Source organism: Odontomachus brunneus, unplaced genomic scaffold, assembly GCF_010583005.1.
Source record: "Odontomachus brunneus isolate Ranch 3 - 2012 unplaced genomic scaffold, Obru_v1 Obru_scaffold_008, whole genome shotgun sequence".
NCBI classification, from domain to species: domain Eukaryota; kingdom Metazoa; phylum Arthropoda; class Insecta; order Hymenoptera; family Formicidae; genus Odontomachus; species Odontomachus brunneus.
Genome location: NW_022639458.1, coordinates 3,354,051 through 3,365,731, shown reverse-complemented (window position 1 = coordinate 3,365,731; position 11,681 = coordinate 3,354,051). Strand labels below are relative to the sequence as shown.

The following is an 11,681-nucleotide window of genomic DNA, read 5'->3' as shown; positions in this document are numbered from 1 at the left end:
ATATATATATATATATATATATATATATATATATATATATATTCTGTGACTTCATGCATATGCAGGTCGGCCACATTATGCATTTGTCGCATGTGCGACACGTAGTCGTTAAATTGCGTCGCGTTTGGACACGAATGTAATCTCCGCAGATCTCGTAGAATAAAATGAAGTTTCGACGTGCGGAAAAAATGTCCACAGTCCAGAAATGGTCGGCCCGATGAGTCAGTACGCCGCAAATGTATTATTTGGCGATGCGCTCGTCCGTAAAGTTTCACGCATGAAATACTCCTGACGTTACGGCAATTCGTTGACCGGCGGCCGTTTGTTTGATTAGTATTGCCAATTGGCACGTAAAAATGAGATAAAAATGAATAAATTTGAAATTTGACAAAAAAAAAACAATTCTTGTTTTAATAAAAAAAAATATATAATATTTATTTTATAATAAATATTCTATATTTTATATTTTTTAATTTTCGTTTTACACGAATTAATTTCAACTTGACAATTGCAACTTGACATTTAGAATAAAGCTCTCTCAAATTTATAATCATTGCTCTCGTATATGCATCTCGAGAATTATTTATAAGTTTATATATATATATATATATATATATATATATATATATAATATATATATAATAATATATATAATATATAAGTATAATAATATATATAATATATAAGTTATATATATATAATATATATAACTTATAATATATAACTTACATATATATATATACACATATATTTTATATATATATACATATATATATATATATATATATATATATGTGTGTGTGTGTGTGTGTGTGTGTGTGTGTGTGTGTGTGTGTGTATGTATGTATATATAAAGTATTATATTATCTATAGCAACAAGTAAAATATTATATTTTTTAACAGGGTCGAGGAAAACCGAGCATCGAAACGATGTGAGAGGAATATATGGACGGACACCAAACGGATTGGGCAGATTCGGCGAAATCACGAACACGTGGCGAGACGTGAAGCGGGGTGAGTCGATAAATCATGCTTTGATTTATGGCTATAATATTATTTAGAAAGTTATACCTTGAGCTATGCAGACACGTCAGTTGATACAGACGCCATATACAAAAAAAAAACACACAACAATGCACGGATCAACCACTCCACATTTTCGTGCTTTATCTCCGGTTATCCTTCTTCTAGACTGTGCACATTCACACGTACTCGCCCATCCATTTCGTAAGAAAAAATATTTTTATACTTCCGCGCTTATCAGACTTTATGCACGATGCAAGACTGTACAAACGCGAGTTCAAAATACGGAGTCATAGCTATATATAATAGATATTTCAGATACGTCAAATAAACATTTTAATTTCTTTGATAGGAGGATGGTTCTATATTCTAACAATGCTATATTGTACTGTTCGTCAAGAAAATTGTTAGATCGTCGCAAGACACGCGTTCTCTCAAATTTCTTCCTGGCCTGGTTTCGAATGTAACGTTGTATTTTTATTCTGACATAAAACTACATTTTCGACCGACAGCCATTGTACGCGAAACGGCGAAGATTAATGAGCTCTCTCGGCTAAGATATAAATAAAATTCTTGGGTCGTGAAGCCCGAATCACCTCGAACGCGACGTTGTGTATAAGAGTTCGAATTTCACCTCACGTACATATCACATAGCTAGGTGGATGACGGATGAGGCACGGAAAGAGCGGTGATCGTTCCGTTCACTGAAACTTCAATTTTCAAGTTTTGATAAATTTCGGTTCTTACGAACTTTTGTTTTAACGAATGAAAACGTTTCGACGAAGCGCGTTCCCGGTGAAGCTTGGACAAATTCCGGTATATCGGTAAATGAATCTCTGGAACTTTGAAGAGGTATTTGCTTTCAGAAGTTAATCTCGACATAGTCGAGGCTCTCCGTCAGAAATTGCAAAATAAATGGTTGCATGGAAGAATCACCGGATAAATTAATGTAAATTACATGCGTATTCAAAAAAATATAATTATATATTTTTCCAGTGCTGGATATTAGGTCTTAGCTTGGATAAATATTTTTAGACTAGAATTATAAATAAATATATTAAATAAAATATTGAATATTTATAAAATATTAAATGAAAAAATACGATAAAATATATCTTAATTCTGAAATTTACCAAAGAAAATTTACAAAGGCTTGATCGAAAACAATATGTAACAAATTATAAGCTCGGGCTTCTTGCTGGACGTCATTTTTCAGTACAGCTAACTGTCAGACTTAAAAGCTACCAACAAGTAAATCTACCCAAAAGTTACACTCCGATTTCTTTCTAATTTGGTACAAATCTAGAAGTACAAAAAATATTTAGGTCATATTTTTTTCATTTTAGCCCACTTTGAATTTTACTGGCAGTTTATAGCTTTTTAATATTCTCACTCCTATCATCAATAAGTACAACAAAAATGCATAAGAAATAAAGTTGAATATAAGACATAGTTAAATAATTTTAACAAAATCAGCATAGCTGAGATAAACCATTCTAAATTTCTTTAGCCGAGATTTCAACCGAAATATTTGAAATCTGTGCTAAATTAGTCAAAAATAATTCGAATCTTGGCCAAATCGAGAAATTATTTGTATAAATAATTTTTTTTAACTTTTTATATGTTTTGTTTAAGCATTTTATTACTTATACAAATAATTCTACACATTTGACTTCATATTCATAATCAGTAAACCAAAAATGCCTATATCTTGTATTCAATTTTATTTCTTATGTATTTTTGTTGTACTTGTTGATGATAGGAGTGAGAACATTAAAAAGCTATAAACTGCCAGTAAAACTCAAAGTGGCCCAAAATGAAAAATATGACCTAAATATTTTTTGTACTTTTACATTTATGGCAAATTAGAAAGAAATCGGAGTGTAACTTTTGGGTAGATTTACTCGTAAAATCAAAGCATAAACGGAGAGATTATGACTTGGAAAAAATGTTCAGTGACTAGAGTTGAGGAGGTTAGAAGAAAATATGTATGAGCGCAAATAAATGAAATGAAATTTTTAAGAACACTCGGCTATAGAAAGAAACTTTCTTTTCTCTAAATCGCGAACAGTGGATTTATTTGGTGCAATCGCATATTAGATCCGTTTGACAGTATTGCGGCAGAAACTATAAAATAAGATCGAAAATGGAAGCAATACACACACAAGTTAGGTCAGGCACTCTTGATCCTTTTACCCCGAGACGGTTAGAGCGGCGCTCCGATTGCTTGCCAAATTCCCGAAGGACTCCGCGTCGCCTATAAATATGTATGTAGCGTCTCCAATTTCTTGGGAAAGAGCTATCGAATGCCAAGCGGACTACATCGCCTGAAAATGCTAAGCAAGCTCCGCAGCGTGCCCTAATTATTCCGCAGTTATGCGAAGTCATTTAATTAAGAATTCCTTCCTGCGAGTTTGCTTCAATTTTCTCTTTCTTTCTTTTATTTTTTCGGCGATTAGCATTCTTAGTCTCAAGCTATCGGATTAAATTTACCTTGCAATTTTTCGCGAATCAATAGTAATTCTTTGCGAACTGGATTCACCCGATATGAGATCGATGATATCAGTTAATCACAACATTATTTTTTTTTCTCTTTTATAGCGTTGAGCCTGCTGTGCGTAAAGAAATTTTCCGGCAGCGCGACAATGCTGGAGGCGCCGCCTGGAAGTCGCGAAGACCTCGTAGAGGCGGCAAGAACTCCATGTACACCTACCGGTAAGTGACGCCGGCGCTTTATCATAAAGTTCGAAGGGAGTTTCAGGAGCTTGGCAAATTTATTAGGCCACGTAAACACGCTCCAACACGGTTCCGTGAGTTCCGGAATAAATGGCCGCGACTCGGTGTGCTATTGTGCACGTCGCTAATGTTTGTCGCGATTATATAATACGAGTAAAAATAAAGGCGACGAGAGCAACTGAATAAAGAGGCACGCTGAAAATGCTTATGGAATTCAAGCGCGATTGAGTCATTCGAGACAACAAGTTCGCAACATCAGAAGTTTTTCGCCACGACGTCGGTAAACGTAAGCCCCTCTTCGTCATCCATTCACGTCCACCCCTTATTACGCACACACACAAATTTCGTCGCCACTATCACTCACCTGCGAAAGGCGGCGTAACAAATTACCCCCGACCAACGTATAACGAATTACCCTCTCGTTACGTTTCATCAGATTGCATCCCACCGCTTCCGCCCTCCACGAACGCAATAAATTAATTTCTCCTCTAACCCCCTCTTCCATCTCCTAGTAATTGCAATCTCGGCCGATAATAACGTTAGAAAATTATCGCTGAGAAATATTCTCCAAGTGTCTCTTCTCGTCGTGTCGTCCTTTGTGAGGGTAAAAGCATCCCCTGGCACGCGGGGGGATGCAGGCCGCGAAAAACGCTCACTTCCTACCGACGGTATCACCGACATCGACGGTAATTGACACCGTTTTCACGGCTAAACCGCTTTTCAATTTTCCTCTTATTTTCACGACGTAATAACTTACCGAGCCTGGCGTAGTTTAGCCACGAGGTGGGTCAAGGGGGTGAAAGGGCGGTTGGCGGCGGCTACTAACGGCGCGCACGCATATATACACACACACACATACATATACATGTATATAGGTGCCATCTTTAGAAGCCGTCGCCAAGATAAGCTCTCATTGGCGACCGAAGCGTAATCACTATAGCTTCCTGAAATAGCGCGTCAACCCCTCGCACCGCCAACGCCGAGAGTCCTTGGCGGAGGAGCTTCGATCATTCGTCAGGAACGGAATAACTGCGGCAAGAGTTAAGGCCGACGTTGCGGCAAATTTCACCCGGCGGATAATTAAGACCGCGGCGAATCGTAATCATGTCAAACTAAACAGTCAATTGTGAATATTAAAAGCCCATTTTACTCTGGCAGAAATTTAATTCAGTTTTCAAGCAGTTGCGGGACAGTTATTTTAGCCTGTGTCTGGTACCTGAAGAGTAAAACTACTTGGCGTCTCAATCGAGACGTAACTCTCTCCTCCTACAGTTACCGCGCACGTAAAATCCACACAATTTGAACGTATTTACTGAACGAGAACAGAACAGAAAAGAGAAAAAACTGTTCAATCGATTAATTTTCAAGTGTGCTGTACGCTCATAAAATGGGTAGATTTACCCTAGTAATATTTCATTTTTTGTGCGTGCTCCTCAACTGAAAATTTTCATACACAGAAAAAAGTTACTATTCATTTAAAACTAATGTATTCAAATTAACAATAATTTTTTTTTCATATATAAGCAACGATATAATTTTGTCAGAAAAATTTTGAAGTCTTCAATTTCAACAATAACAATGCTATTATTTTATTTAGATATTGTAATAATCTTACGAGAAATATATTGTAATTATTTTGATAATAATGATTTCAATTTCCCGATATCTAAAAATATATTATCAATCCAATACTTCCCATTCATAAAAATTATTGTTGAAGAATAATAATATATTTTTCTTTGCTGAATCGTATAAAATGTATTGATGCAATTAACTCCTCTTCGTTTAACGTTATGTAATCTCATCTTAAGATTTAGAAGTATGAATCTTGGAAGGAATCTATGTATTGACACAATGAACTGCTTCAACCACTAAATAAAACTTTATCAAATTCTTGTTCAATTTCTGCGCGGTATTTTTACAACTAATAAGAATGCATTAATATTGCATAATAACGTAGATGTTTGTACAAACTGCATACATTTCTATCAGGATACGGACACGGTCGAATCGCAAAAGCAACGCTGGATAGCAATCAAACAGGGAGGTCTAAATTAACCTGCGATTTGGAGAATATAAAAAATTACATTCGCAACGCTGACTCAATTTCGCAAAGATGATGGTACACAACCGGTACAGCTGGTTTCAGCGGGATGTCGATTTGTACTTCTCGAGACGATCGATTCCTTTCTCAACGTATTTCGCGGCTTTCATTTTTCCGTTCGCGATCGCGCCGTCATAAATCTCGCAAGAGAGCACTCTCGCGAACGTTCCCCGTGAACGAGCGAGGCGCGCGGCGATGATCGAGGTGCAGATCGAAAAAATTGTCGTCGCTACGGGATAAAGGCGTCTCGGGGTCCCCCGGGACGCGGACCCCGGCCCCGCGCACTAACGCTGAATTTCCATTTTCGCCCCATAAATCAAAATGTCGTCGATTTCGCGGCGGCCGCCCGCGCCCCTCCACCAGCCTAGCGACTCGCGTATGCCGGGTTCGTGAAAAAGTAAATAACGAGCGACCGAAAAATGTCAGCGTGCTTTAAAGAGTTCGGTCTTAAAAAGTTTCGAAAGGTCCTCTTCGTCTTCGTTCTTTCTTCCTTCCCTTGCCTCTTCCGTCCTTCAAGCCTCTTCCCTTCACGACTCCCTTGCCTGCGAGGCAGACCAGAAACTTTGCTAATTACGCGGAATTAAGCTCCTTAAAATTTATAACACGACCGGCTTGACACATCGACGATATAAGGGAGTGGTATGGACGTGGTGATTGGCGTAAAGAAGAGGAAAGTTATTCCTTTTTTTTATGATGCTTTTTCTCCTCGAGTGAGTAAGTCGCGAAATGCGAATATTGGAATCGCTGATAATTAGTCGCCAGTAAACAACATGCTGTTATTGTTTACATATGTCGCAGTTTTACTGGTATATTTATGTTGTTTGAATTAAGCGCGATCGAAAAATAAACGCGACTAAGGAATACATATTGCATTTTCGTACTGACGATTGATCCATTATGATACGGCAATTTTCGCAATTTGGTTCATCTTGAAGTACGACTCTGGCTATTTTTATCCTTATTATCTACTATCTAGAAAATATTATAATAAAAATTACATTGAAATTGTTTCTTTCTACAATATTTTTTTTGCATATTCTGAAATTATAATACAAAACTGCTGTAAAAATAACAAATCTGACTGATCTGATATACGATATAAAAAAATATTCAAATAATAATTACAATATTTTTATAGTCAAAAGTCAAATGCGCATAATACTTTTAAATAAATAAATATATATAACTGTAAATAAGTAAATAATTAAATATAATAATTTCGGCCATAATAATTCTGCCTCCAAGATTACAAAAACTTTATTTCAATTTTCACAGTATTTTCTCCGCGCATGTTGCGCCCATTAAACATATATTATGTAACTGTGTATAATACCTTGTTAAATATGCAACAATATTCGTCCGATACATGCATCCATTATTGGCTCTCTTTTTCTGAAATTAACGGAGCTTGCTCTCCTGATTATTACCATAACGATTTAAGCGCATTACTAAATACCGAAATGATTCAAGATTACAAGAATTTGTATTGTAATTTTTATTACAATATTTTCCCTATGCACACCGCGTGTAAATTCATTAAATATCCAAAACATACAATATTCATTCAATATATGTTCATTGTTTGCTCATTATGAACTATTTTTTAGAATATTTACGGCTCTCGATCCCCCGATTATTATCATCCATAATTTAAGTATATTACGAAGCAATGTGCGCTTCTCGTTCCTGGATTCCACATCGAGCGAAGTTATAATGCGAAAACAGTTTGCGACGGGGGAGTCTGCGTGCATCGAAATTAATAATAACGCGCACGGCGCGGCACGGCTACCCCTCTGTTGTATTAATTAATATGAAATTCTAGATCGGCAACTGTCATGCAGGGAGCGAGGTTGCTATCTTGTATAATTTATAATGATTCGCACAGAGCCGCCGTAAATGTGGGGTGCTTTATTGCGAACGCGAATAAACGCGCTAATGGGATTAAAAGGCACAAAAGTTTAGGTGGCTGTTATTAAAATACAGCAAGCCGCCGGCGCGCGTCGAATGCATTAATCACTTCGCGTAAATTAATATATGCGTCCTTTCTCACTTGTGTGCGTTTAAAAATACAAATCTAGAAAACGTCGTTTCTACAATCCGACCGAATTGATAACGATATCTGAAGTATTTCGAAGGAATTAGCCCGAGCATATCTAATTATTTAAAAAAACCGATCGATCTCGAGTCTTCAGACATTATGAAGCCAGCAACCTCGAGCGAATGTTCAGTCGTAATTCACAAAGATCAAGCGAAAATTCGTTACTCGCACGGGATTGAAGCCGACAACACGCGCATCGACACGACACACATCATGGCGAATAAATCACCACGATTTCTAGCGCATCGCATGTTCATGCGACGCATATTGCGCGTATTCCATATTTATTCGCGCAGAGGACCATGCACCGATAATGCGCGCCGAACACAATTTATCGGTGATAATTGACGAACTGGATTATACGCGCGAATCGCGCCGGCGATTGCTATCCGCGCGTTCTTGCTTTCCCTGATATCATCGAGAACTCGATATCGACCCGTGGACGAATGGCTCGATCTAATTAAACTTGTTCGCCGGTCCAGAGACGCCGGCTCGAAATGTGAACGCTCGAAAATAAAAGCAATCGTCCTGCGCTCGACACGCGAGAACTAATAAAAAGTAGGCTCGTCAAACATGTGCCTGTTTCGCCTGGTTTTGTTCGTGTTAGTATTAATGAGCCAATGATCATTACTATTTATCATTAATCATCAGAATTGAAATTAGTGGATATCTCTGGTGAATCGAAGATTTAGATATTTTTTAGAGACGAACACGCGGAGAAAACTGCTACAGCTGCTACATCCACATTCTCTGTATGATTAGGAAAAAGTTTATGCGAATTCAGGTCAAGTAGATATTAAAAATTGCTGTTGTCATATATCCCTATTTATACAGATCTCTTAATCACAATATTCGTTCTGCAGAGACAGCGATATTCTTTTGGTTGAGGCAACTATGAGAATATATTATTTAAGGCTGCGTTCCGAAATTCACTGCCAGTACTAAAAATCTATAGTTTATGTTATGTATACTATAGAATTTCAGTACTGGCAGTGAATTTCGGAACGCAGCCTAAATATTACTCCTTAGGGCCTGTATTAATAATTAATCGTGAAGTTTGTCTCACGTGAGATACTCAAATTTTCACTCAGAATTAGATCCTAGTTTTGTTATAGTTAAATTATATGATACATGTGATATTATATCTGCAATCAAATGTTTTTCAACTGAAAAACTCTCATTTAACCCTGAACTCAGATCGGAGTATTTCCTTTGAAAGAAATTTCAAGTAACGACTATTAATAATCTAAGTCCCTTGGGGTAAAATCTCACTCAAAACAAATGAAAACTGACGATATTTTCACTCGAGGCGATAATAAATATGTGTTACCACTCGAAACAACAAAAGCGATTGTTTTAATCAATTGAAGTGAATGTTTTTTTGATGGTAAAGTATATCAGATTTACTTTTCAATTTCGAGTGAAAATATTTACTCAGCGAATCAAAGCGAAAAATTTATTCTATAAAAGTGAGAAATAACTCGAATCCGAATGATTCATCTGTTACTCAGTTTTTGCAGTAAAATGTACTCCAAGAAATTTGGGGAATATTATAAACTACGTTATTTCATATTTATCGCGTAAAAAATTGAATACGCATAAAAAATGCGCTTGAAGAGGAGAGAATGTATGTCAAGTTGGAAATAATACATTGACAAATGTATCACAGTAACCTTTCCTTTAATCTCACCTGATAATATCGTTGTTTCTCCACGATGGATTCTACGGATAGAATTGAGCATGATCGTTACACTGACTAAACTAGCGGCTAACTCTAGTAATAGAAGACGGAGTGTCAAGAGCTCTCCTTCCTCCTGGCAAGTGCGGAAACGTTACACACGTACCCGGTACTAAAGCCGGTTGTAAAGCAAACTAGGTCGCTATTAACTATGAAGAGTAGTAACGGACCGTTATAAGGCGGACTGATAACCGTGACGTTTACCTAGTGTCGCACGTAACTACCCATTAGTTGCGTGTCGTGTTTGTAGTTGAATATTACTCTCTTGATAGATTTTTCTAATTTGTGCGCCATGTGTAACTGATACTACGCGTACTTAATTGTTTGACGGTCTCCATCGTGCGATCTCTCTTCAACAAAACAAAGGCTAACAGTTGACGTTCAAAATACGATCTAGCGGATATCATTATTAATATCCTTCGCTGCCTCGAAACTTTCAACCAACTTGAGAGTGCAAAACAATTTAATATCCAGTGGAACTTTCGTTGTACAAACTATTTCTCTCGGCTTGCTGAGCCCCGAGCAATCTGTGATGCCGTCGGCGATATTTGCCGAGGGTGTGGGTGAGCAAGTTGTTTAGTAATTTCACGTGTTATTACAATGCGCACGCTTTCGCGATATCGCAAACTTTTGCAATACAGCCGATGAGCTAGAAGCGCCTTCCCGTCTGCCCCCCGTCGCGCAATACTGTCGGGAGCTACGGCGATGTTAAGTCACGCGTGAGGACTGACTTACTTGGGGTCAATAGGGCGTCGCGAGTTGTGGCATTTAGTAACGGCTGGGTCAAGGGACGAGATCAGGTGAGTGTTCCGGGACGTTACGGGACCCCGACTCGGTTTAAGGGCAAATACACCCAGGTCCACTTGGCTAACATTGAATAATTCATAGAGCCGAGCGAGCGTCTATACGCCATCAGTGCTGTCCCGATAGCCGTTGGACCGTTCATCACGGGCTATTGATTGGGACTACGCTTTCCGTTCTCTGCCAACGCCTCTGTCACCCACGCGTCATGAACTCTACTTAGCAAAGCGACGCTGCCTGGACGGTGTCCGATTTTTCTTATAGGATCGCGTGAAAGTAGAGCGAAACGTTTAACTTGTTTCATCTTAACGGCAATCTGGTTACCTTGTTTCAGTAGAATTACGTTAACGTATGTTACCCTCGATATATATATGTATATACAAGGTGTCCCATTTTAAATTACACACCTGAATATCTCGTCAGGGGAGCCACCAATCCGAAAATAACCCTTACAAAAGTTGTTGGGTTCGGAGGAGGACATCGGATGGTGATTTTCAATTTCACCTTGACCTTGACCTTCAACGTCATTTGAAAGTCAAATCGAATTTTTAAATAGAAACCCCTATTTTTGACCCCGGATTCGGAAATAGCGCAAAATTTTACGTTTAGATGGGTACTTGAGGCTCTTCTTTGGAATGACCTTCAGAGGTTATTTCAAGGACAAAATATTTGAAATTACGCACCTGAATACATATCTTGTTGGAGAGCAACCAATCCAACCTTTACAAAAGTTGTTGGGTTCGGATGGTTACCTTCAATTTCACCTTGACCTTGACCTTCAAGGTCATTTGAATGTCAAATGGAATTTTTTAAATAGAAACTTTAAAGTTATGTTAAAAGTCGAAATGATCTTTAAAGATCATTTCAAGGTCAAACCGCTTACAAGTCTAGCATGACTTGAAAACCAAAATTGATCGTGGTTTGTTTTTTAAGATATTTGAATTAATAGTCATTCGTATAAAATAGAATTGTTCACACCAGAGCCTGCGTTCAGTCATCGACATAATACATACTGCTACGTCCTCGCCGTGGGCCCTATCAATCACATCGATGACCTATACAATTTTTGTTCACTTTTATGTGTTCTACTTATATTTTTCTTTTAGTTCGTCTTACGCGGGACACCCTATATATATATATATATATATATATATATATATATATATATATATATATATATA

The 11,681-nt window shown here is 37.6% G+C and overlaps 1 protein-coding gene across 1 annotated transcript in view; it reads left to right on the top strand.

The window, feature by feature from the left end:
• Positions 1–11,681, top strand: part of LOC116854088 — a 203,396-nt gene that overhangs the window by 144,885 nt on the left and 46,830 nt on the right. The window contains exons 3-4 of the mRNA XM_032835630.1: positions 904–1,014; positions 3,625–3,738. Of these exons, the coding sequence (XP_032691521.1) occupies positions 3,669–3,738 (70 nt within the window). The 5' untranslated portion in view covers positions 904–1,014; positions 3,625–3,668. The remainder of the gene's footprint in view (positions 1–903; positions 1,015–3,624; positions 3,739–11,681) is intronic.